Source organism: Sarcophilus harrisii, chromosome 1, assembly GCF_902635505.1.
Source record: "Sarcophilus harrisii chromosome 1, mSarHar1.11, whole genome shotgun sequence".
In the NCBI taxonomy this organism is placed as follows: domain Eukaryota; kingdom Metazoa; phylum Chordata; class Mammalia; order Dasyuromorphia; family Dasyuridae; genus Sarcophilus; species Sarcophilus harrisii.
The window spans coordinates 479,128,586-479,156,242 of NC_045426.1; the positions used below are offsets into that span (position 1 = coordinate 479,128,586).

At 36.0% G+C, this 27,657-nt stretch overlaps 1 protein-coding gene across 1 annotated transcript in view; it reads left to right on the plus strand.

Annotated features, from left to right (window-relative positions):
- CCDC178 (coiled-coil domain containing 178) overlaps window positions 1-27,657 on the plus strand; it is a 610,238-nt gene that overhangs the window by 235,509 nt on the left and 347,072 nt on the right. Inside the window, exon 19 of the mRNA XM_031946472.1 lies at window positions 17,873-18,032. Within this exon, the coding sequence (XP_031802332.1) occupies window positions 17,873-18,032 (160 nt within the window). The remainder of the gene's footprint in view (window positions 1-17,872; window positions 18,033-27,657) is intronic.

Below are 27,657 nucleotides of genomic sequence, written 5' to 3' on the forward strand. Positions count from 1 at the left end.
CAATCTTCTGTGTGTGTGTTTTGATCTTTCTTATCACCATAATAATTTTCAATTGTCAGAAACCTTTTTTGTTTTCTGCTCATTTTCCTAGCCTATTACTCTGCTTTTAACCCTTCATTAAAGTAGGTCTCTATTTCCAAGGTAAAGGATGCACTGGCCCAAGCGTCAGGGATTTTGTGCAGCCGTTTTCAGAGATCCTTCTAGGAATCTAACCACATGCACTATTTTCTGCCTTGGAACTGTTAGAAGTATCACTACCCCAGCGTATCTGTAAAGTCTAATGTGTTAAAGCAACAGAGTCCTGCTTTGCTGATGCTCAAGCCCTGGTTTGGGGCTTGAACTATGTTGGCATATTCCAAGGGATTATAAGCAGGATTATAAACAGGCCTCCCATCCTGGTGCCTCAGACTTTTCTGTTGACCTTTTAAGTAATCTTCAGCTGGAAAATGTTTTACTCCATCTTTTTAGGTGTTTAGAAATTTGTTTAGAGTTATTATTTAGAGGAATTTGGAGTAGTTTGGGAGAGAGGTTGGCAAAGTTTCTGCCTTTACTCTATCATGTTGACTGCCCCTTTTAAATTTTTGAAGGGATTATTATTTTTTAATTTTCAGTTTTGTTGCAATATAACTGTGCATTTTAGTTTTTAAAAATTAATTTTGTTGTAGATTTCCTTTATTTATTTCTTAGTTTGTTGATTTAATTTTCTGTCCTCTGATTTTTTTATCCAGATTTTACTCATTTAGCAAGTCCTTTTGAGAGCCAGATTTAACTCATTTTTAAAAAAACAAAAAAAACATTTTTTATTTAAAATTTTGAATTTCAAATTCTATCCTTCCCTTCCCCATCCTAAGATAATTAGCAATCAGATATAAGTTACAAGGCAAAATCATGTAAAACACTTCCATATTAGTCATTTTGTTCAAAAAGACTTGGATAAAAGAAAAAAAAAAGTAAAAAAAAATAACATAGTTTAATCTGTATTCAAACAATATCATCAGGTTGTTTTTTCTTGGAGGCAGATAATCAGTAGTCCTAAAGGATTGTCTTGTGTGATGACTGTGCTAGCACCCAGGACACCCCAGAATCATCTGGAGTCAGGATAAGCAAAAGCCTTAATCCTTATTCTTGGTCTTTAGACTCAGGATTGAACAGGATGGAAGCAGAATCTCCACAACTTCCTTCTCCCTCATCTACCGCAAAGAGTGACTCTGGCTAGTCTTACTCCACCCCCTAGTCCCTCCTACAATCCTCTGTATACACCAATCATTGAGCCAGCACAGGATAGTGGGGAGGACCATTTTCCAAGCATATGCCCATAGAGTATTATCCAATCAGTAATTAGCCCTAAGTGCTTGAACCAACCTTAGTGCAATGACTCAAGAATTTCAGCCCTCTACATCTCCCACTTTCTTTTGTTTTAGAACACAGGTGGTCACACCATCCCTGACTACTCAGGGAGGTGAGAGCCCCCAAAAGGAGGTGATCACACACACCCCCCCCCGACTTCTCAGGAAGGGAGGTGAAAGCACTAAAAAGGAGATGATCACATCTTCCACGACATCTCAGGAAGGGAGATGAAAAGTGCCAAAGGGAAGTGGGGATTGCTAGTGGGTTTCTGGACTGAAGGGTCTTATTAGAAACAGGTATGCACAAACCCATCAGCATGGGAGGTATTACACAAGCACATAGCAATAATGCGCAGGCTATTAGTGATGACTGTCCCCACAACCAGTGCAGGCTCAATGTGGTTCAACAAACATGAATTGTACATGCAAGTAGTGATATAATAAACAATATAAATCAATATGGTATTGTAAGAGATTTCCAGAAGTCCTAGAAGGAGGGCATGTAAACAATAGTCACACATATGCCTACTTTAGCAGCCAAGAAATAGTTCAAAACCAATCTATTGTTCATTGCTTCACGTGTCAGGGAATCCAATGATCCCCACAAGTTTTTGAAGTCCTGCAATAGTCTTTTTATGTGTTAGGGAATCCAATGATTTCAGCAGATTTTGAAGTCCTGCAACTGTCTTATCATGTCTCAGAGAATCCAATGATTCCTGAGGGTTTTGAAGTCTTACAACAATCTTATGTCTCAGAATCCAATGATTCCAGCAGATTTTGAAGTCCTGCAACAATCTTATTATGTCTATAAGAGAATCTAATGATTCTTGAGGGTTTTGAAATCCAACAATTTTTGATGTCCATGAGTCAAAGACCATAACTGCCATGTTCATTCATTGGTGGGCACAATCAGCAATGGAGCCATCCAATATTTCTTGGGTGGTCTTCTTCGTTTCAAGGGTTTGCTCCATCTCTCTCTGATAGACAAGGTGAATACAGCTCGTTGGCACCCATCTGATTCCTTCTCCATCTATGAAGATACAAGCAAACACTCTCCCCCAAGCAATTAGCCTATCTGGTCCCTTCCATTCACCACTTTCTGGGTCTCTCTACATCACCTGTCGATTATCTAAAAATAGTGGAGCTGCTCGCATTGGACACTGCCCTTCCGGTGGGTTATAAAACCTGTCTGCCGGAGACAGTGCATCTTTGTCAAAAATCAAGAAATTAATAATATAAAGAGCTAGATTTAGAAGTTCTCTAGGGTTACCTGTGGCTCTGCCTTTCTTTTGTTTTTGGAGGAGCATTTTAATGTCTCCATTTCTCCTCTCTACTATTGCCTGTCCTTGAAGATTGAAGGGTATGGCAACTGTGTGGACAATCTTATACTGTGCACAAAAGTGTGCAAAATGTTTAGAAGTATATGTGGGTCCATTGTCTGCTTTTATGGGTTGTGGCACACCCATAATTGCAAATGTTTGCATAATGAATTCAGTGACCACTTGGGCTGTCTCTTTTGCTGCTGGTATTGCAAAAGTGAATCCTGGAAAGGTGTCTACCACAACATGAATAAAAGACAGACGACCAAGAGATTTATAATGGGTCACATCCATTTGCTAAATTTCATTGGGTCTCAAACCATGAGGGTTTTCCCCTGGAGACAGTGTAGGAGCATGGAAAAGAAGGCAAGCTGTACAGGTTTTTACTATGCTCCTTGCTTCCTCTCTTGTTATTCCAAATTGCAAACATAAAGCTTGAACAGCCTGATGATATTTAAAATGAGATTCTTGGGCTTCTTGAAATAAAGGAGTATTGGCCAGCATAGTTAGAAGGTTATCTGCCTTTGAATTACCATCAAAAATAGGACCTAGAAGTCCACTATGAGAGTGGATATGCAAGATATAAATCTTACCTGGATGCTTTCTCACTTGCTCTTGAAGTTCCTTAAAGAGCTGATATATATTAGAGGCTACAAATTTGATTTGGACTGTGGCAATTCTTTGTACCACACCGAATCAGATATTATATTTACATCTCCTGGATAATAAGTAAGAGCTAGAATGATTGCATACAATTCATTCTGCTGAGTGGACTGAAAAGGAGTTCTGACTACTTCTTTATAGTTAAGTCATGAGAGTTTGGCTGCATCTGTAAAGATAGTTGGTCCTTTAAGAGGAACTTTTGAAACCTTCTCTTCAAGAATCCATCACCAATTATGTAATAGTCTGGTTGGTTATCTTTAATGGAGACCTGTGTGTAAAATTTGGAGCTATGGCTAATAAAATTTGCCACTCTGGGATGGTTTCATAGCATACATTAATTTGTGCATTAGTATAAAAGATATATATCTTGTCAGGTCTTATCCCAGATAATTGTACTGCTTGCTTAATGGCCTTTAATAAAATTCTAGCCACAAGCACTGGGTAGGGAGTAAGGCTTTGTTCTGGTTGTGCTGGGAGGTTCACCCACTCTATCACACTGTCTCTTTGATGAAAGACTGCTGTGGGTGCCTCTTGTGTAGCAAAACCCAATATTTCCAAGGGTTTTTGAGTGACTCTTTCAACCACATTGGATAAAGCCAGTTCAACTTCTTTCAAAGCCTCTTGAGCTTCTTTTGTAAGCTGGCATGGGGAGTTAAAGCACTGTCTTCCCTTAAAATGTCATATAATGATTGTAATTGATAGGTAGTTAAGCCTAACAGTATGCATCCATTGGATATCTCCTATCAATTTCTGAAAGTCATTTAAGGTGTTTAGTTTCTATGTTCTTAAGGAAAGTTTTTGTACTGTGAGCACCTTAAGATATACTTCATATCCTAAATATTGAAAAAGAGCATGTCTTTGAATTTTTTCTGGAGCTATGTGCAATTAGTGTTTCTATGGTCTTTTGCATACATGCTTCTAACATTTGTTCCTCAGGTGCAAATCCTAATATATCATCCATGTAATGTAATAACATAACTTTTGGAAATGCTTTTCTTACTGGAGTAAGAGAAGTAACAACATACATTTGACACATAATAGGGCTGTTTTTCATTCCCTGTGGCAAAACTGTCCATTCATATTTTTTATAAGGCTCAGCTAAGTTAACACCGGGCACTAAAAAGGCAAATCTTTTCATATCGTCCTTATCTAGAGTGATAGAATAGAAACAATCCTTAATGAATATAACCCAAAGAGACCATTCTCTAGGCAATTGAATAGGAGATGAAAGTCCAAGCTGAAGAGTTCCCATAGTTTTATCTGTTCATTCACCTTTCTTAAATCAGTCAACATCCTCCATTTTCCAGATTTCTTTCTTACAACAAATACTGGGGAATTCCAAGGACTTAGAGAAGGTTGTAAGTGTCCTTGGTCAAGTTGCTCCTGTACTATATCTAATAAGGCCTGAATTTTATTGCTACCTAAGGGTCACTATTCTATCCACACTGGTGTATCAATTTTCCATGGTATAGGACCAGGTGAAAGCGTTAGCAGGCCTTCAACAGCAGCCCTGCCTAAAAAACCAAAGTACTCATTTTTAATCCTAATTGTTGTAAAATGTCTCTTCCCCACAGATTGATGGGGATTTTTTCAACTATAAAAGGAGTAAAAACTCCTGTTTCACTTTCAAAAGTCCATCTCAAAGTGGTAGCACTAACTTCAGCTGCTATTGATCCTCCTACGCCAAACATGTAGGTGTCTGCCTTAATCTTTGGCCAGTGACTAGGCCAGTTGGCACCTTTAATGATTGTACGATCTGTACCAGTGTCTACCAATCCTTCTAATAGTATGCCATTTATATAGATAATGAGCATAGGTCGGTCAGCTGTCACAGCTGCCGTCTAGTATATTCCTGGATTTTGTTGTTTAGAGTCAGAATCTAGGCCACTATCACTAGATTGCTTATTAGGATTCTGTATGAGTAAACCTGATGCTACTATTTCTCCTGGGTGATCAGTCACACATTGTCTGCCTGTATTGGTGACTGGGATATTATCTACACATTCCCCAGTTTCCCACATCAGTGTGTGGATGGACACTGTTTTGTACATACTCTCAGGAGGTAAAATGGTCAAGCTTACTGTGCCTGGAGGCAAGGGATCCATAGGCTGGAGAGGAACAGATTTCACCTCTCCAGGGGGTATCTCAGTTGTCCCAGCTGCAAACAACTCTATTCTCCCCAATTGTAATCCTTTTCTCCCATCAGGTTGCTTCCTGGCTTGTTGATTGTGTAATCCCCTTCTCCCATCATATGGCTTCCTGGATGATTGATCATGTCTGGGTATTGGATTTCTAGGTACTCTCTGGGTGTAGCGTCTGTTGCCATCATGCCCCAAGTGTTTTTTGCCTGGGGCCCTGGAGCTGGGCCCCTTATCCCATTTTCCTGAATCAATCTACATTCTGAGCCCCATTGGAAGCCTCTGTTGCATTTTGAACATGGGGTTTGGGGTTTTGTTCTCTCACCCTGTTTTCTCATTCTGTCTCTGTGCCAACATTGAGCTTTCAGATGCCCGACTTTACCACATTGAAAGTATTGACAAGTCTCTCTCGAAGTCCCTTGCCAGAAGGGACCCTGTCTTCCCATGTTTGGATTTTGGGAAGTCTGCATCATAGCCTGGCTATAAAAGGCATTTGTGCCCACTGTGGCACAGCATCTTATGATCTCCTCTAAAGGAGCATCCTTGTGCAGTTCTTCTACAAACCTCATTAGCATTTTCTTTAGCAAGTTGCCTTATCATAATGTCTGTTACTGCATTTTCACCATTAGTTCGCACAACAGCAGTCTGCAGATGTCCCACAAAATCAGCAAAGAGTTCATTTGGCCCTTGTGTTATTTTTGTGAAGGCTTCACTCTTGTCCTTTGGGCAGTGAAGTCCATGCTTTGATAGCAGCAGCAGCAATTTGCCCATAAGCTGCTAAGGGGTAATTAATCTTTACTGAAATTTCTTCATAAGAACCTACACCTGTTAGTTGGTCATAGGTGATTGGAGGATTAACTCCACTATGACTATTTTGTTGGACTTGTATCCTACAGAGCTCACTATATTCAGAAAGCCATAATAAGTTTTGTCCAGGGTCTAAGCATGTCCTTGCTATAGATTTCCAATCACTAGGGCTTAAGACTTCATAAATCAAATTCTATAATAACATCTTAGCATAAGCTGATGTAGCCTGGGGGAGAATCTTTTCCCAATATCTGCCTCATTTCATCTAGAAAATGAAAGTTACTAGTTTAGCTCTTAACAAAGTAAGTTCCCCTGTTTGTCTATTTAAATACTCACCCTATTTCCTGGTCACCGGAGACTTCTTCAGTAAAGTTAGGATCCTTGGCCCCCATGCTTGGGTGCCAAATGTGACAACCGCGCTAGCTCCCAGGACACCCCAGAATCAGCTGGAGTTAGGATAAGCAAAAGTCCTTAGTCTTTATTCTTGGTCTTTAGACACAGAATTGAACGGGATGGAAGCAGAATCTCCACAACCGCCTTCTCCCTCGTCTACTGCCAAAGAGTGACCCTGGCTAGTCTTACTCTACCCCCTAGTCCCTCCTACAATTCTCTATATATACCAATCATTGAGCCAATACAGATAGTGGGAAGGGCCATTCCCCAAGCACATGCCCATAGAGTATTGTCCAATCAGTAATTAGCCCTAAGTGGTTGAATCAACCTTAGTGCAACAACTCAAGAGTTTCAGCCCTCTACAGTCTTGGATCATTGTATTGCTGAGAATAACTAAGTCAGTCACAGTTCTTCATTGAACAATATTGCTAGTACTATGAAAAGCATTCTCCTGGTTCTGTTCACTTCACTAGTCATCAGTTCATGGAAGTCTTTCCAGGTTTTTATGAAATAATTTTGCTTGTCATTTATTATAGTATAACAATATCCCATTACAATCATATACCACAGCTTGTTTAACCAATCCTAATTAAGGAGCACCCTTAAATTTCCTAATTCTTAGCCACCATGTGCATATACACATATATACACACTTATATACACACACACATATAAGCATATATATGCATGAATATTTGTACAAATAGGTCCCTGTCTTTTTTTTTGGGGGGGGTGGTCTCTGGGATATAGACCTAGCAATGGCATTACTGAATCAAAGTGTATGTATTGTTTGATAGCTCTTTGGGCATAGATCCAAATTGTTGTATAAAATGATGAGATCGGTTCACAACTCTGACAACAGTGTTTTCAGTAGTGTCCCAGTTTTCCCATATCCCCTCTAACATCCAATATTTTCCTTTCCTTTTTTTTTTGGTCATATTAGCCATATTAGCTATGGTACCTCAGAGTTGTTTTAATTTGCATTTTTCTTATCAATATCAACTTTGATCATATTTTCATATGACTAACGATAAGTTTGATTTTTTTCCTGATAACTGCCTGTTCATATCCTTTAACCATTTATCAATTGGGGAATAGCTTGTATTTTTTAATTAATTGATTTTTATTATTATTATAGCTTTTTATTGTCAAAAATATGCATGGGTAATTTTTCAACATTGACCTTTGCAAAAACTCCTGTTCCAATTTTTCCCCTCCTTCCCTCCATCCCCTTCCCTAGATGGCAGGTAGTCCCATACATGTTAAATATGTTAAAGTATATGTTAAATACAAAATATGAATACATATTTATATAGTTATCTTGTTGTACAAGAAAAATTGGATTTAGAAAGAAGGTAAAAATAACCAGGAATAAAAACAAAATTCAAGCAAACAATAACAGAAAGACTATAAATGCTATGTTGTAGTCCACACTCATTTCCCAGTATTCTTTTGCTGGCTATCGCTGGTTCTGGCCATTACTGATCAATTGGAACCGATTAGGATCCTCTCATTGTTGAAGATAGCCACTTCCGTCAGAATTGATCCTCATAAAGTATTGTTGTTGAAGTATATAATGATCTCTTGGTTCTACTCACTTCACTTAGCATCAGTTCATGTAAGTCTCTCCAAGGAATGGCTTATATTTTTGTAAATTTGACCTAATTCTCTGTGTATTTTAGAAATGAAACATTTATCAGAGATGCAAATTTTTTCCCTCAATTTTGTCCTTATAATTTTGATTGCATTGGTTTTGTTTGTGCAAAAGCTTTTTAATTTTATATAGTCAAGTCTATTTTATATTTCATTCTCTGTATCTTTTTTATTCATAAAATTTTTCCTTATCCATAAATGTGAGAGATAAACTATTCCATGTTCTCTTAATCATATAATCATTTTGACATTTTCTTGGTATTGTGGTATGAGATGTTGATCTAAGCCTAGTTTTTGTCATACTGTTTTCCAGTTTTCCCAGAAAGTTTTTGTCAAATAATAGTGTTTGTTTCAAAAGCTTTAATCTTTGTGTTTATCATTCACAAGATTTCTGTGGTCATTTACTGTAGTGTCCTGACTAGCTCTCTGAAGGATCTTGGGACCAGCCTTGGTCTTAAAGTAGTAGATGAAGGAGTCAGGAGAACCACCAGGATGATTATAGGTGAAAATCTGTGTTATTTTCAGTCCTCTCAGCTCTTAAGTACCTCAATATGATTACATCATTACATCACACTAAGTATGTGTGAACTAGAGAACCATTATCTCATCGAGCACATTGGGTAAGTACTAACTATAAACACCTTGTAACTATCCCTTACTTCAAGTAGAACACAAATGGTCATGTTCTCCCTGATTTAAACTTTTCTCAGCATTAAAGGACTGGAGGGACTTCTGTCCAAGATGGCGGAAAGGACACACACATCCATCTAAGCTCCTTCTTGCTCTCAGAATACTTTATTTCATGACAAGGCCTCGGAATTAGTGCTTAAGTGAAAAAACCCACAAATAATTACCAACTCAAAATTCACCAGAAAAGGTCTGTTTTTGCTTGCCAGTAGGGATGGTTAGATCAGGTGCAGACTGCAGGTAAGCAGTGAGAGCACAGAAAGCAGCTCACACTGAGCAGACCTGAAAGGGGTGGGGTGTGATTTCAGCCAGCAGAAAATCTGTGGGGAGAACTTTACCACAGTGTGGCTACTTTGCCTTGGTAGCAAGATCAGCAGAGAAGTTATAAACACAGGGGGTAAAGACTATAACCCAAAAGGCTAGGGTCTCTCGGGACCTGGCCACACCCACCCAAAGTATCTCAGCACATTCTCAGAATCTCAGAGATGAAAGGAATTAGAGTAGGTAATGAGGAAACCACAAATTATCACCCTTTGCAAATGATATGATGGTATACTTAGAGAACCCCAGAGATTCTACTAAAAACCACTAAAAATAATCCACACCTTTAGCAAAATTGTAGTTTACAAAATACATCCCCATAAATCCTCAGCATTTTTATACATCACCAACAAAATCCAATAGCAATAGATACAAAGAGAAATACCATTCAAAATAATTGTCAATAGCATAAAATATTTAGGAATCTATCTATCAAAGGAAAGTCAGGAACTATATGAACAAAATTACAAAATGCTTCCCACACAAATAGTCAGATTTAAATAATTAGAAAAATATTAAGTGCTCTTGTTTAGGCCGAGTGAATATAATAAAGATGAAAATACTCCCTAAACTAATCTATTTATTTAGATTTATTTATTATATTATATTATATATTAGCACTATTTATTTAGTGCTATAGCAATCAGATTCCCAAGAAACTATTTTAATGACCTAGAAAAAATAACAACAAAATTCATATGGAAGAACAAAAGATCAAGAATTTTAAAGGAATTAATGAAAAAAAAATCAAATGAAGGCAGTCTAGCTGTGCCTGATCTAAACTATATTATAAAGCAGCAGTCACCAAAACCATTTGGTATTGGCTAAGAAATAGATTAGTTGATCAGTGGAATAGGTTAAGTTCACAAGACAAAATAGTCAATAACTATAGCAATCTAGTATTTGACAAATCCAAAGATCCCAACTTTTGGGATAAGAATTCACTATTTGACAAAAATTGCTGGGAAAATTGGAAATTAGTATGGCAGAAACTAGGCATTGACCCACACTTAACTCTGTACACCAAGATAAGATCAAAATGAGTCCATGATTTAGGCATAAAGAACAATATTATAAATAAATTAGAGGAACATAGGCTAGTTTACCTCTCAGACTTGTGGAGCAGGAAGGAATTTGTGAATAAAGAAGAACTAGAGATCATTATTGATCACAAAATAGAAAATTTTGATTATATCAAATTAAAAAGTATACAAATAAAACTAATGCAAACAAGATTAAAAGGGAAGCAATAAACTGGGAAAACATTTTTACAGTTAAAGGTTTTGATAAAGTCCTTATTTCCAAAATATATAGAGAATTGACTATAATTTATAAGAAATCAAGCCATTCTCCAATTGATAAATGGTCAAAGGATATGAATAGACAATTTTCAGATGATGAAATTGAAACTATTTCTACTCATATGAAAAGGTGTTCCAAATCACTATTGATCAGAGAAACGCAAATTAAGACAACTCTGAGATATCATTATACACCTCTAAGATTGGCTAGAATGTCAGGAAAAGATAATGCAGAATGTTGGAAGGGATGTGGGAAAACAGTGACACTAATATATTATTGGTGGAATACATCCAGCCATTCTGGAGAGCAATTTGAAACTATGCTCAAAAAGTTATCAAACTGTGCATACCCTTCGATCCAGCAGTGCTACTACTGGACTTATACCCCAAAGAGATACTAAAGAAAGGAAAGGGACCTGTATGTGCCAAAATGTTTGTGGCAGCCCTGTTTATAGTGGCTAGAAACTGGAAAATGAATGGATGCCCATCAACTGGAGAATGGTTGGGTAAATTGTGGTATATGAATGCTATGGAATATTATTATTCTGTAAGAAATGACCAGCAGGATGAATACAGAGAGGATTGGAAAGACTTACAAATTGGAAAGACTTACATGCTGAGTGAAATGAGCAGAACCAAGAGATCATTATACACTTCAACAATACTGTATGAGGATGTATTCTGATGGAAGTGGATATCTTCGACAAAGAGAAGATCTAATTCAGTTCCAATTGATCAATGATGGGCAGAATCAGTTATACCCAGAGAAAGAACACTGGGAAATGAATGTGGACTACTTGCACTTTTGTTTTTCTTCCCAGGTTATTTTTACCCTCTGAATCCAATTCTTCTTGTGCAACAAGAGAACTGTATGATTCTGCACACATATATTATATCTAGGATATACTATAACATATTTAACATGTTTAAGACTGCCTGCCATCTAGGGGAGGGGGTGGAGGGAGGGAAGGGAAAAGTCAGAACAGAAGTGAGTGTAAGGGATAATGTTGTAAAAAAAAATTACCATGCATATGTACTGTCAATAAAAAGTTATAATTAAAAAAATATTAAAGGACTAATGAATAGGTAACAGAGGTAAAAAGCTCTAAAAATTCACTGTCTGTCCAGATAGCCTAGACAGTTCTCACTTTGTGCAGATATTCACTTGATGTCATCAAATCATGGTTAAAGGAATCACCATATTAATTAAGAGGAACAACAGATGAAGTCACAACACTATCAAATACAGCATCATGTACCACAATATCACAGGACTTTCAGTCACAGGATAAAAAGGAATATCAATTCTGCTTCGAACAACAAAATTAGGTTAATAGTATATTGTTTCTTCAGGAAAGGTGAGAACACCAAAGGGAAATGGGGAGCCACACCAGATATTGTTAGCAGGTTTCCTCTGGACTGAAGGATCTTTTACCTTACCCAGAATTCCTCCACTATCTGTGGCCCTCTACAATTACAATCAGGCACAATCAGAGCTGTGCCTGAGCTCTTCTGCTGATTCTCCACTTGATTAGTACTAAATTGTTTTGATAATTACTACTTTAAAATACAGTGTGAGATCTGGTATGGCTAGACTAACTTTTTTCACTTTTTTTTTCATTGATTCCCTTGATATACTTGAACTTTTGTTTTTCCAGATTAATTTCATAATTTTTTTTCCTACTTCTATAAAACAATTTTAGTAGTTTGATTGGTATGACATTGAGTAGATTAATTTAAGTAGAATTGTCATTTTTATTATATTGGTTCAGCCTATCCATGAGCAATTAATATTTTTACAATTATTTAGAGCAGATTTAATTTTTTTTAAAAAAAATCAGTTCTATAATGTTTTCCATTTACTTATTTCTTCCATAATTTTGTTTTCTTTTGTCCTTATTTTAGTTGTTTTATTTGTCAGCTTTCTAACTTAAAAAAATATCCAGTTCACTAATTCTCTCCTTTAATGCACACACACACACACACACATGTACATGTACACATAAAGAGGATTATCTTTTTTCCCTCTGGACATTGCTTAGTTGTATCCTAGAAATTTTGGTATAGTTTCTCATAATTATAATTATTTCACATAATTTTGTGATTCATTTTATAACCTTATTGTTTAGATTTTTTCATTAAACTTTCATTTTAGTCTGGGTTCTTTTTATTAGGGATATTTTTATTATCTCATAGTTTGTAAAAGGTATATTCATTATTTTCATTCATTTGTTTCTTCCTTTCTTTTTACTTCATTTTTCCTTTTTCCTTTTCTCCATGCCAGATTTCATTAAATTAAAAATCTTTCCCAATCTAATGACTTTTTCTCAATCCTCATTCTTTTTTTACTTATTAGTCTTTGAAAGTGTTACTCACTCCACCTTGATATTTTCTTTCCTCTAGTTTTTTAAGACATCACTTGTTCCTGTTTTTCCTCCCACTTATCTGAATATTCCTTCTTTTTCTTCTTTGCTGGATCTTCCTTCAGCTCATTCCCTCTAACCCTAGGTATATCTCAGGGTTCTGTTCTGGACTCTCTTCTTTTTCCCTTCTATGCAGCTTCAATTGCTGATCTCATCAGGTCTCATGGATTTAATTATCTTCTCTATACTGATGACTCTTACATTTATCATTCCTTCCCCAGTCTGTCTGCTAACCTCCAGTCTTATGTCTACAACTGCCTTTTAGACATCCCAAACTGGATGTCTCATAAACATTAAACTCAGCATGTCTAAAGCAGAATGTATTAATTTTCTCTCACCTGGCCTATTAGTGCACAGGACAATAGGGATGTTCAGGAAGACTAGCACTTCTAGTGTGAGGACCCTTTTCAAGGCTGTTCATCAATCTTTGGTATTCCCTTGAACTTATCTGTTGCACCAAGAAGCTGTAGAATGCACAGCAACCACACTGTAGTAACCTGTCTTGGGAGACAGATTAAACCAGGTTGAAAGTAACCAACAAGTATTGAAACTCTCAATGAGTTAGGGGGATATCTACCCAAAGCACATGAAGACTTTCCTTAGTAGAATGGATGGATGACAACAATTTGTTCAAACATCCATGAAGGTGGCTGAAGCAGAAACTGTGGGCCCTTAAAGTCTGGTCAGACATTAAAAATGCCAAAGCCATCCATTGTATCCCAGGTCATCATCAATAATCATCCTTTGATTTTACCACTGCAATTCAGTGACTCAGGAAAAGAAAGTAAAGCTGACGATTTTGTGCAATTCTGCCTCACTTAAATTCAATTCACACATGTCAAAACATCATCCATGACGTCACTCATCCTCTTTAGAAACAAAGGGCAAATTACAAAAGGGCAACACCATCGGGACACATAATAGATGCTTAATAAATGTTTATTGATTGATTTTTTCACCTGTTTTAAAGAAAGCTTTACCAAGTCTTCTTCCTTGATTCTTTTCCTTTTCAATTTAAACTTTTATTCTTTGAGTCATGGTTTATATGCTTATAAACTCATTCTTTAATTCATTTGCCTTCCATATGGAATTAAAGTTCCTCTTGAACAATCTAGTTTGAACTCTCCCTTTCAACCATTTCTTATGTTACTGCTTTGTCGATCCCATTCCCTTATTCCTTTTCCACATTACTATGATGTTTCACTCTTAGAAATATCAATGAATAAAAATCAATTATGATATAAACACTTGCCTCAGGTTAGACATTATCAATGTCTTAAAATATGTCATTTAATGCTACTTCTTGACTCCTTGTAGTCATTCTCTTCATTGGGTATATTTTTTCTTTGAATTCATATACTCTCATCATTCTAGATACTGGTTTTCTTTAGAAGCTACTGTTTTCATTCCCTTGATGTATGATATAGTTTATGAAGTCTCAATATTCTCTCATAAAATATGGTTTCTCTAATTACCAACTGACATCCACAGTTAACAATATGTATTTTTCCTGTATGAGAAAGCTTTTTAGTGGGAATCTTTTCCTTCCATTGCATTAAGATCTTTGCCTTTAATTCTGTGTTTTTATCCATTTCTTCTTTCTACTTGTCCCATTCTCTTGAATAATTCATGAATGATATGAGATATGATGACAGCTAGAAAAAGAAACATAAAGATTGGCTTACCTCATTTTCCAATTTAGAGCAGTTCTACTTAGGACAAGCAAACTGATTAATTCCCCTAGGGAGGGTATCTCTATATGGTCTTCCATCTTTCCAGAGAAATGGCTCTCCTTTGATACCAAGCTTATAAAAAGAAAAATATAGCACACAGTATATATCAAAATAACGTTTTCTCTGACCACATGGTAGGGACATCTCAGAGATACAGAAGAGGATGAAATAGTTCTTGTGTTTTCATTCAAGAAACATCTTGGTGGATAGAGTGATGGACATAGAATTCAGAAGACTTTTTGATGATGAATCCCTTCTGGAATACTTGCAAGTCATTAAATCTCTCCTAGATTTATTTTTTTTCACTTGTAAAATGGAGATAATAATAGCACCTACTTTATAGGATTGTTGTGAAGTTCACATGAACTCATGCCTACGAAGCATTTGAAAGCCTTATGCTGTTACATAAATGTTAAATAATACTACCACTACCCCTGCCTAATCCATAATAATCACTGTGCCAGTAGCACAAAAACATAAACAAAAGTTTCTTCTCCTAAGGAGTGCTTTAGAAGGATAGATTGTAATCTGTCTTTGTGTCATAAGTTGTTGAAAACAAAATAAAACAAACAGAAAAATATTGCCTCCCAATTCTGGAATTTTAGCAGTGATCAAACTGACCACTGGGAATTTCAGAAGAATATTATTTGGAACTTTTTGAAAGAACTTGTGCTCCACTAGCAATGCCATCAGAAATACTCTAGTTATTAGACATGAACTTCAGGGGATCCTAGTCAACTGATTTTTAAGTGCCAGATGGCACTTAATAATTCTTTGTGGTCATAATGAAAGAATATCAATGTTGGCTCAAGTTACTGAGAAAGCTGAATACTTAATTTCAGTCAACTAAATTATCTATATTAATTTCAGTCAACTAAATTATCTATATTAATAGAAAGGGCTATTGTTTTGGATAATATAAAATAGTGATGGGCTATTCCCTTCCTCCTTCACAGTGGACACTTGTCCTTCACTCTATTCTCTTTCTTGGAGACTTTTTATTGGCATTTTATCTTTGCAATGACTTATTTGGCACTTTTGCTGCTTTCAGTATTATTCTGATTGGTAGAATAAAAAAAATCAACAACTCAGTCAATAAACACAGTCAATAATTGTCAATAAATAGTTGTTTATGCTGTGGTAGACACTGTGCTAAGCACCAAGGTCTTGAAGAAAGACAAAAGACATTTCTGTTTCCATATCTAATGTGGAAGAGAAAATATGCCAACAACTATAAAGAGACAAACAATATTCAGGATATATGGGAAATACTCAACAGAAAGAAGGCAATATGATGAAAGGAAAAGATAAAAATCTTTCTGTAAAAGATGGGATTTTAACTGAGATTTGAAGAAAGTTAAGAGAGCTAATAGGCAAAGATAAGGAGGAACATTCTAGTGTTTTCAGTTGTTGGTGTGTGTGTGTGTGTGTGTGGAAAAGTCTACAGGATATCTTTTATTTTACTCTATAAAATGTGTATATGGTATAAATGATACAGGGGGGTCCATAGATAGGCACAAACACACAGAAGATACTTACATAGCTCATCAAGTTCTGCAAGAAGAGATTTGAACATGGAGTTGCTTCAAAGTAATACTTGGATATCTTGATTCCTTTTTCTATTTGTGGAGTCCCCACCAAGACTAAAATAAACCAATGGTTAACTTCTCCCAGAAGGCAAATATACTCTAGGGATTGTTGGGATAAGAAACTCTGAATAACTATCTGAATAACTCCCTGGCTTAATTCTCCAAGTAGAAGGCATTTTAGCTGTTAGATGTGGATGATTCCTTTCATTTACCACACAGCAAACTGTACCAGAAATCTTCCTTCTTTCAAGAATTGAATTTTTCTTAGTCCTTTTCTTTCCTTTGCTCCCTCTTCCTCCTTTTTTCTCTCTCCCTCTCCCTCTCTCTTTTTCTTCTTCTTCCTTCTTCTTCCTTCTTCTTCCTTCTTCCCTTTCTCCTTCCTTCCTCTTCCTCTTCCTTTTCCTCCTCCTCCTTTTCTCCTCCTCTTCATCCTCCTCCTCCTCCTCTTCTTCTCTCTCTCTGTGTCTCTTTCACTGCCTCTGTCTCTCTGTGTCATGCTTTCTCCCCTCTCTCCCCCCTTTCTCCCTCTTTCTTCTCTCTCCTTCTCTCCCCCGCCCTTTTCTCTTTCTTTCCCTGTCTCTCTCCCCATCATCATCTCTGTTTCTCTGAGTTTGTGTCTTTCTATCTTTCTGAATCTGATAGTCTCCATTGGCAGTTTGATGAAACATCTGAGTCTCTTCCCACAATGATGTTTTTAAGAGTATAAAGGAAAATATGTATTTGTTGTTGTTGTTGAATTGCTTCAGTCCTGTTCTATTCCTCACGACCCCATTTGGGGTTTTCTTGGCTAAGATTCTGAAATGGTTTGCCATTTTCTTCTTCAACTTATTTCATAGACAAGGAAACTGAGGCAAACAAGTTAAGCAATTTGTTCAGGTTCACATAGCTGCCAAGTATCTGAAGTCAGTTTTGAATTCACTAAGATGAGTCTTACAACTTCAGGGCCAGTGCTCTATCTACTGTATTACCTAGCTGCTCCCCACAATTCCTATAAAGGATACCAAATATATTGAAATACAGTTACAACCACCATCACCACCACCACCACAACAATAATACTTGATAGACCCCACTGGATATGAAATAAAAGAACCTCAGTTCCAATCTCAGCTCTGCTATCACCAAACTAACTCACTGAAGCATCACTAAGATTGAACAAATCATTATAATTTCTTGGGGCCTTGTTTACTTTGTAAATGAGATGGGACTTTAGAATTTTTGTGATATAGTCAAGTTCTAAAATTATAACCTATGCTCACTTCCATGCCAGCCTCTGTTATTTCCCATCTAATTTCCCCAAAATATTGTTTTTTTTTTTTTCCCCTTGGATGGCTTAGGTATGACCTTGCAGAGAAGTGGATGGGTAAGAATATATTGTTCTCCTATAGTTTTAGCATAATATAATCAAAGGGAGCTTTCCTCTTCATATTGGGTATAGTACTAACTAGCACTTTTTGAAAGCTGATAAATGATGAATGTAATCTTTTTTTTCCTTAAAGGGAAATCTATGAATTTGCAAAATATAACAGGAGCAATTATAAGGAACTGTTTGATATGCTCATTGATGAACTGAAGATTTTAGAAGTCAGAATGAGCCAGGAAAGAAAAGCATTAGATAATTCCCTAATGTCAAGAAAAGAAATTCTGCAGACGAAAACTGTAAGTCCAATTTAAAATGCACATTATTTTATTTTTCAGGAATTAGAGGAGCATCTTTATAACTAACTTATTGACTAACCCAGGGCACTTATTCTGAAACTGACTTTTTTTCAAATTTTCATTTCTCAGAAATTGTTTAGCAAATCTTTATATCAGCCACTCTTCTTTTTCACTAGTTTGTGCCTTGGTCTCTTCTTCCTATATATCAATATATTACAGGAGATGCTCATACCTTCCTATGTTGTCAGTATTGCTTAATTGCTTTTCTTAATTATAATGGAGAGATCCACATGGAGGTGTTGTTGGGAATTTTCTAGAAAGTTTTAAAAATTCATCAATTGTTTTTAAAATAAATACCAAATAAACTATTGTAGTTATCTAGCACTATCTCAAAATTTTCTCTTGATGGTGAAAATTTGTAAACATACATTTTATTGTTTTTAATGAACACATCATTCTTTGGTGAATTCTCTCTGCTAAAGGACAAGCACAGACGTGATGTTATAATTAGCTTTTTCAAAGCAGCTATTCTTTCAGTTGAACTCAGGCAATGTGTTTCATTTTGTATTGATCGTTGTTGACTAAAGAATAACTCCTATCCTTGAGAAGTTGCAGTCTATTAAGGAATTATTATGCTAGGAGGTTTTTTTATAAAGTAAGAAGGAAATAATAAATGAACTTGTGATTTCATTTATGTAGGGTTCCATTTGGTTTTCTGGAGGTCTTGGGTGCAGCCTTCATTTCAGTAGAATAATCACAACTGCGAGAATAGCCAAGTGTTAAAGTCCAAATCCTTTATTATCTCTTTCATAATCTAGTTTCCTTGCCTAAGTCCAGGGCTAGCTTTCTTGGAGGCTTTCCAGAGTCTTGGTTTCAGTGGAGAAGCTAAGGAGGAGAGCCCTGCCACCATGTGGTGTGAGATGGGATGAATGAATCTCTCTGAGTCCGAGGCTTGTGCTTCAGCCTCCAGCCACCACAAAGGATGGAATGAATCTGTTTGTCAGTCCCCGCTGGCTGTTATATTCTCTATTATAATTACATTATCATAGGTGTGAATCTTGTGGAACTATATTAAGTACTTTACTAAACTGAACTAGAGAACTATTAATTACCATGCTAAACTTGATAACCATTGTCTTACAAATTCCACTTAATTAGAACCTTGTAAGAATCCTTCTTTTAAGTACAAGAGTTCTGGCCCATAATACATTTGTTCTGGAATTTGTTCTCAGAGGAGGAAAATCCCTTTACCAATGCTTGCTAGCAGCTTTTCTGCAGCTAAAAGAGCCTTGGAGTTGCCTAGGACATTGAAAGTTTAAATGATTTGTTCAGAGTCACCTAGCTAATCTGTGTTAAACATGGAATTCCGACCTAAACTCTGAAGTCAGCCTCTTATTCTTTGCAACACATTGTCTCTCTAAGTAAGAGATTAGGAAAGAATAAGTGGCTGAAGACTGTACATTTCCAATTTGACATGTCAAATACTTTCAGTATGTACCTGTGCTTGCACATGTCAAGTACTTTGTAAACCTCAAAGCATTATATGAATGTTAGCTATTATTTTATGATTATGACACCAATATTTATACCCTATTATTTAACTATAGTGAATAATAATGGTCCAAAATATTGAGAAACAGGTTAAATGTAACCTAGATTATTGGGAGAAAAGGAATCTGCCCAAAGGAGAGGAGTTCTTTTCTGTGTATGTGTTTTTCCATGTAGGAGCTTATTTTTATTTGTTGTTTATATGAAAATTAGAATAATAATTCTTGCCAAAAATTGTTTAAACCTACCCTTTTCTAAATTTGGATATGAACTATTCCACAATCTTCAGACTGTAGCTCAATTTTCATAAGATGATATTAAGTAAAAAATATATTTACATATAGTTTACATATTTAGTATGTATGTGTATGTAATATGTATATATATATTAAGTAAAATATGTGTACATATATCATATCTTGATATATGTATATACATTTTATATTCGTATAAATTCATAATAAGTAGTTTATTATATGTGTATGTATGTGTATATGCACATATATACATAAAATGAAATCCAATTGTGCATATACAATATATACATTGTAATAAAATATATGCAATATGTATACACACACACTTAATATCATTTATATATTCATCTATATTTGGAGCCTTTTTTAGTACTGTTAGCAGTGCATTGGACGTGGAATCAGAAATCCCTGAATTCAAATATATTCTGAGACATTTACTAGTTATTTGATCCTGGGCAAGTTACTTATCTGGTCTGACTTAGTTTCCTCACCTATAAAATGGGAATAATAATAGCACCTACCTCACAGAGCTGTTGTAAGAACCAAATGAGTATTTGTAAAATATTTAACAGAGTGTCAAATACATAGTAGGCACTTTATAAATAAATACTAATGCCCCTTCCTTCCTCCTCTTATCCAACAATTCTTTTTGGAAAACATTAGGAAAACCAAATAATATTACATCAGTATTAATATTACACAAGCGTTTATGTTTATGGTTCATAATTGAGACCATTATATACACTCAGATGTTATTACCTCATTTTACTCATCATAGGAAAAAAGATGCAGAGAAGTACAATTGGATTTACTTTTTGACGTAGAATACTTGGTGCCATCTAGTGGCCATTATAAGTAAAACTCTTTGAAGATTCACTGTTAAATATATGAATATCTACTCTGAGATGCTAGGAAATTGGGTGTAGATTTGACTAAATAAAATCCACATGTCCAAAGAAATATTGATTTTAAATCCTGATTGCCATAACACAATAACTAATTTGGATTATTGGAGTCGAAAAATTCTTTGAAATTATTTTGTTCATCCCCTTCATTTTACAAATGAGTTGAGGCCCAGAAAAGTTAAATTATTAGTGTAAAGTCACATAGGTAGAAAGTTGTAATTCTCAGATTTAATTTGTTTTGTAAACCTCAAAATTCAACAAGCCTCTCTCTCTGCACTATTTTAAATTTCATCTTTTCCTAGAGTATATTTGTGATAATAATAATGGCTATTACAATACTTTGAAGTGTGAAAAGTATGTTAGATATATTATTTAATTTTGTCCTCAAAACATCTCTGTGAGATCTCTTTTATAGATGTTATGTGATTAGAGTACTGAGCTTGGAGTTAGGAAAGTCTGAATTCAAATCCCAACTCAAATACTTACTGTGACTTTGGGCAAACCACTTTCTTCAACTGTGGGATATAAATTGTGCTTAATAATAGCTCCTACTTTCCAGGGTTATTAGGAAATAAAAATGAGATGATATACTAAAAGCACTTAGCACAGCAACTGTCACATAGTAAGCAATATCCAAGTGCTAGCTAAGAATTATAATAACTCTTACTATTGTTATTGTTGTTATTCCCCTTTTTGGATGAACAAACTGAGGTTCAGAGGGATTGCATTGTTGCAGAATTCAAATTCAGGTCTCACTATACTCTGGGTCCATAAATTTTTGAGAACTCAATAAATATCAATTCCCCAGCATTTACAAATTCTACTAGATCTAATACTAAATTAATGAGTGACCTAAAAATAGTAAATAGGAAGGAGAAGAGGAAAAATACTAATCAGCAAAAAAAAAAATTAAAAGTTGTTTTACTTCATAAGGGAAAATAGGGAGGGAATGAACATTTATGTAGCATTTATCATGTGCAAGGCATTATATACTAAATGCCCTTTTAATATCTCTCAATTTGTTCCTCACAACAACCCTGGCAAATAAATGCTATTATTATTCCCATTTAACAGTTAAAAACTGAGGCAAATATAGGTTAGCTGCTTTGCCCAAATTAGTTAATGTCTGAGGCTGAATTTGAACTCAGGTCATCCTGATTCCAAACCCAACATGACCAAACCACTAAGCTGTCCTATAAATCTATATAAATAAAAGAGTGATAATATTTACATAGCCAACTTTACACAATTTTTCTAAGAAAAGTGTTTGTAGATTTTGAAGATCTATGTTATGTTGTTTGTCTAGAAAGTATGCTCCATGAGCAATCTTGAACTATGCTCAAAGGGCAATCAAACTGTGCATACCCTTTGATCCAGCAGTGTTACTTCTGGACTTATAGCCCAGAGATCTTAAAGAAGGGAAAGGGACCCACATGTGCAGAAATGTTTGTGGCAGCCCTGTTTATAGTGGCCAGAAACTGGAAACTGAATGGATGCCCATCAACTGGAAAATGGTTGGGTAAATTGTGGTATATGGATGTTATGGAATATTATTGTTCTGTAAGAAATGACCAGCAGGATGATTTCAGAGAGGTCTGGAGAGACTTACATGAACTGATGCTAAGTGAAATGAGCAGGACCAGGAGATCATTATATACAGCAACAACAATACTGTATGAGGATGTATTCTGATGAACATGGCTCTTTTTCAACAATGAGACAATTCAGACCAGTTCCAGTTGTTCAGTGATGAAGAGAGCCATTTACACCCAGAGAGAGAACCATGGGAACTGAGTGTGGACCACAGCATAGCATTCTCACTCTTTCTGTTGTTAGTTGCTTGTATTTTGTTTTCTTTCCCAGTTTTTTTTCTTCTTGATCTGATTTTTCTTGTGCAGCAAGATAGCTCTATAAATATGTATACATATATTGGATTTAACATATATTTTAAGATAGTCAACATATATTGGACTATCTACCATCTAGAGGAGGGCATGGGGAGAAGGAGAGGATAATTTGGAACAGAAGGCTTTTCAAGGGTCAATGCTGAAAAAGCTTTAATTAAGAAAGAAAGAAAGAATGCTCCATGAGGACAGAATCTTATATGATCTAAACTTTGTTATCTTCCCCCCAAATTGGCACAGTGACTGCACACTAGGATAGGGACTGTGCCTATAAGTTCATTGGTATGGGGAATTCCCAAATGAGAAAACACCCTCCAACAATTTGGGCAAATCCTTTCTGTGAAACTTATACTATTTTTTCTATAGCAATGAGAAGGATGAAGTCATTCAAAATAATATTGCCAACATTAGTCAAAATCACAACTTGAACCTTGGCCATTTTTTTACTCTGAAGCTACCACTACTACAAATTATCTTTATTCCTATATATAATATTTATTTAAATCCACTGTTGAGTGAATACCTACATGCATGCATGTGTGCATGATTGAGCACATGAAAGTACCTGCTTTGGTGTCTAGCATTTCTGTTCATATCCTAATAACTCACTTCAATGTTTTTTAAACATAGTGGGTTAAGGAGTACTCTCTCAGGTCCCTGTTCATGTTTGTAGTTGAAAAAATTCCTGCTTCATTTGGATTTCTTTGTACACTGATTACACATTTCACCTCCTATTTCCTGGCTCAGGAACAGTTAACACTGGTACTTATCAGTTACAGCAGCTGCTATGGATCTCTTATTCTTGGGAATTGCCGTGGTTGTTTTCAGAAATTAGCCTTCCTGTTTCTTATTACAAGCCAAAATACTTGATCTGTCCATTGCTATGCTGTGCTTCATTGTTTAAAGTTATATTTCACAATGATCCTGTGCAAAGGTTGTCCATTTTGGCAGTTGCTTAGACATACCAGTTTTGTCTCTGTATCTCATGAGACCCACTCTTTTTTTTTTTTTTTTTTTTTTTTAATTTAATAGCCTTTTATTTACAGGATATATGCATGGGTAACTTTACAGCATTAACAATTGCCAAACCTCTTGTTCCAATTTTTTACCTCTTACCCCCCCACCCCCTCCCCTAGATGGCAGGATGATCAGTAGATATTAAATATATTACAATATAAATTAGATACACAATAAGTATACATGACCAAAACATTATTTTGCTGTACAAAAAGAATCAGACTCTGAAATATTGTACAATTAGCTTGTGAAGGAAATCAAAAATGCAGGTGGGCATAAATATAGGGATTGGGAATTCAATGTAATGGTTTTTAGTCATCTCCCAGAGTTCTTTTTCTGGGCATAGCTGGTTCAGTTCATTACTGCTCCATTGGAAATGATTTGGTTGATCTCGTTGCTGAGAATGGCCTGGTCCATCAGAACTGGTCATCATATAGTATTGTTGTTGAAGTATATAATGATCTCCTGGTCATTTCTCATGTGACCCACTCTTAAAACTGAGTCATGACATGTATGATTTTCAAACTGATGGACCTCATTATTAGAGACCCTTCTCTCTAGCAATTTGGTTAAATATATTCTTAGATATTATCATTAACCTAGCAAAGAAGCTTTATATGATGCCTGATTGTGGTCCATTGTCATCTTGGTTCCATTCAAATTAATTCATCTTAACAATCGTTATGTGCCTATGTATGCAAGACATTTAAGTATGATTGAAATTTTTGTTCTCAAAAAGTATACATAATGCTATGTAGGCAGAAAATATATACATATGTAAAAGCAAGATTTTGTTGAGAAGGAATAGGGCATAAAAAGCTAAAGGAGAATAGGAAAGACTTCTTTATGAAATGGTGTATGAATTGAGAGGAAGCCAAAGATTCTGAAGCAAAAGTGGAAGAATTACACTCCGGATATGTGGGATTCAGAAGCTCTTAAAGGCAGGGAGATGATAGGCTGATAGGATCATAAATGTAGAGCCAGGAAGAACCTCCATGGTTAGCTGGTACAACCCCTTCATTTTATGGGTGAGGAAAAGGAAGCATAGAGAGACTGAGTGACTTCCCCCCAAGTAGGCAGTGAATAGATTGCCAAGTTTTGGAAGCAGAAAGTCAGCCAGTTTTGTTTTTTTTTTTTCCTGGAATGTGGTTGTGGGATGACTGAAAAGGTAAACTGGGACCAGATTGAGAAGTGTGGTAAAATGCTAAACAGAAAAGTAAGAATTTTTTTTTTTTTTTATTAGAAGCAATAAAGAGCTACTGAGGATTTTTCAGATGGTTGTTCATCCTTCATCCAAGAGGACCAATGACTGGAGGGTGATATTTAATTTGTGCATGAATTGGATTTAAGTGAGGCAGAGCTGTGCAAAGTCCTCAGCCTACCTCTTTCTTTCACTCATACAAGTCCAGTGGCAAGACATAAGTCAAGACTTCTGGCAATAATTTAAGATGTAGTGGGTAACTTGGATCTTTCCAAATTAAATGGTCAAATATGACCCTGGGCAAGTTGTGTGAGCTTGGACAAGTCACTTAACCTTGATTGCCTTGCCAAAAAAAAAAAAAAAAAAAAGATTAAATGGCCATGGGGATGTCACCTTTGCCTTTCTGAATCTGAATCTGAAAAGATTCTTTTGTATACTATAATTGCTTCCTTTTACTTCTGTGAAATACCCTCCATCACTCCATCCCACATCTAGTATGCACCTATTAAACATAGCTGGATTCAGTGATGCATAGCGGCTTGCTTGCTTGCTATCCTGTGGGGATTGCTGTATCAGTTTGAGAAAGTCTATAAGGGACTTATTTTCCTTCACAATGAGAAAATTATTACACGATTACATTAATAACTAATTATAAATTTGTGATTCATATTTTTCCTTCTATTTTCTGAAAAGGCCTCAAAAAATTGCTGCTAAACCTCAAGATAAGAGACTATAAACAAAATCCAATCTGGAACAGCCCTTAGTTGGAGAAAAGGAACCCATGTCCTTGGTTTGCTCCATTAGAGTTTAGAATGAGTTTCAGCTTGTGTAGTAGAAAACCAACTAAAGAATTCTGGTTAGAGATGGCTTCCCCTGCCTACATTGTTGGAGGCCAGCTTCTCAGCTGGAAGAACTGAAGACTTTTAGCTCACTTCCTCATTAAATATTCATCAGCCAAGGTCATTTTTCCCTTCTCAGGGGAATTTCCTTATAGAAGGTTTTTAAGTATCTAAGAGCCTTGAAGTCTTTAGTTTCTCTCTCTGTCTCTTGCTCTCTGTTTTCTCTGTGTGTGTGTGTGTCTCTCTCTCTGTCTCTGTCTCTGTCTCTGTCTCTCTCTCTCTCTCATTCTCCCCCCTTCTCCCTCCGTCCTCCCTGTCCTCCCTACCCCCTCTCTGTGTCTGTCTCTGTCTCTCTTTGTCTCTGTCTCTCTGTGTATGTCTCCTGTCTCTGTCTCTTCTGTCTTTGTCTCTGTCTCTCTCTGTATGTCTCTATCTCTGTCTGTCTCTCTCTGCCTCTATCTGTGTGTGTGTGTGTCTCTGCCTCTGTATTGCTTTTTGTCTTTGTCTCTTTCTTTCTCTGTCTCTCTCTCTGTCTCTCTGCTTCTGTTTCTATCTCTGTCTCTGTGTGTCTCTGCCTCGGTCTCTGTCTCTCTGCCTCTGTCTCTCTCTGTGTCTGTCTCTGTATCACTTTTTGTTTTTCTGTCTCTTTCTCTCTGCCTCTGACTCAGTCTCTCTATGTCATTTTCTCTCTGTCTCCATCACTTTGTCTTTGTCTCTCTCTCTGTTTCTGTCTGTCTCTTCAAATAGACACAATTTAGTTTGGGAATATGTAATAATTCTATATGCAAAATTCTTAATACTCATTTAGTGCACTGATTCTTTAGAAGACATTTGTTTGCTTTTTAAGCCTAACTTAGACTTTGGGGAGAGGGGTTTGGGATCTGTTGAGCACCTCTTAATAACCCAGAGCCACATAAAGCTCTGTACATGTTCTCAATTATAATGCATGCTTTGAAACTATGTCAGCTCTCTCCTTTGTATTAAGATAAATTTTTGAAGGACAAGATGTAAATTACTGACATCTTAGACAACCAAGCCTTGATAAAGTGCTGCTTCAGCTAGCACTGTTAACGAAGGCACGTGCAAAATGACATTACATCTTATTAAAGATTATTAGAGAAAAATGCTAAGGTATTGATGAATATAAGCAAGAGATTTAAAAAACCCAACAGATCTAAACTGTACCTGAGAAGTGTTGATTAGCATAAAGAATTATCTGCTCTCTCTCATATGGATAAAAATTTGGGGTGGAAAAGACCTTTTCTATTCTCTTGTTCATTGCCTAGCCTGAGATATGCATGATTCTTGTAATTTTTTTCAGGAATGTCGGCATATTTAACTTTCCTCAAAATGAATTTAATGCTGAATAAATTAGGGACTGTTAGTATCATAGTAAAAGTAAGTCTGGGACTGAATATTGACAAAAAAAATAAGTTGTTTAAAGTGACAAAACAGATTTTTTCCTTGTGTGTGTGTGTGTGTGTGTGTGTGTGTGTGTGTGTGTAGAGCAAGAGTAGTAAATAAATAGTTTAGCTCTTGCTTTGTCTTTAATTAGTCGATTCAGTGACTTCCAGCAATGTGCTACACTGGTATGTTTCCCATGTTACAGAAGAGAATTTTGAATCTTGTTCCTTGCTCCTGGAAAGACTGAAAAATATCATGAATTTGACTTGCATGCTATCCTGTGGGGAGTATTGGTAGTATTATCCTAACAGCCCTCCCACTGTCTGATTTATTGGCTTTGAGAGAACTTGTACACCTGACCTCCTGAGGGAGCTGCATAGCTGAAATTTGGGTGCCATGATGATAATAACAGTTTGAGAGAAAATGAAATAGGCTATAAAGAGAGAGAAAATGGAAAATATAAACTATTGTACAGTGTCATGTTCATTTACAGTACTATATAAAATAATGAAAATGTTTTTCGATAACCTTTGTTGATTTTTATAATGTG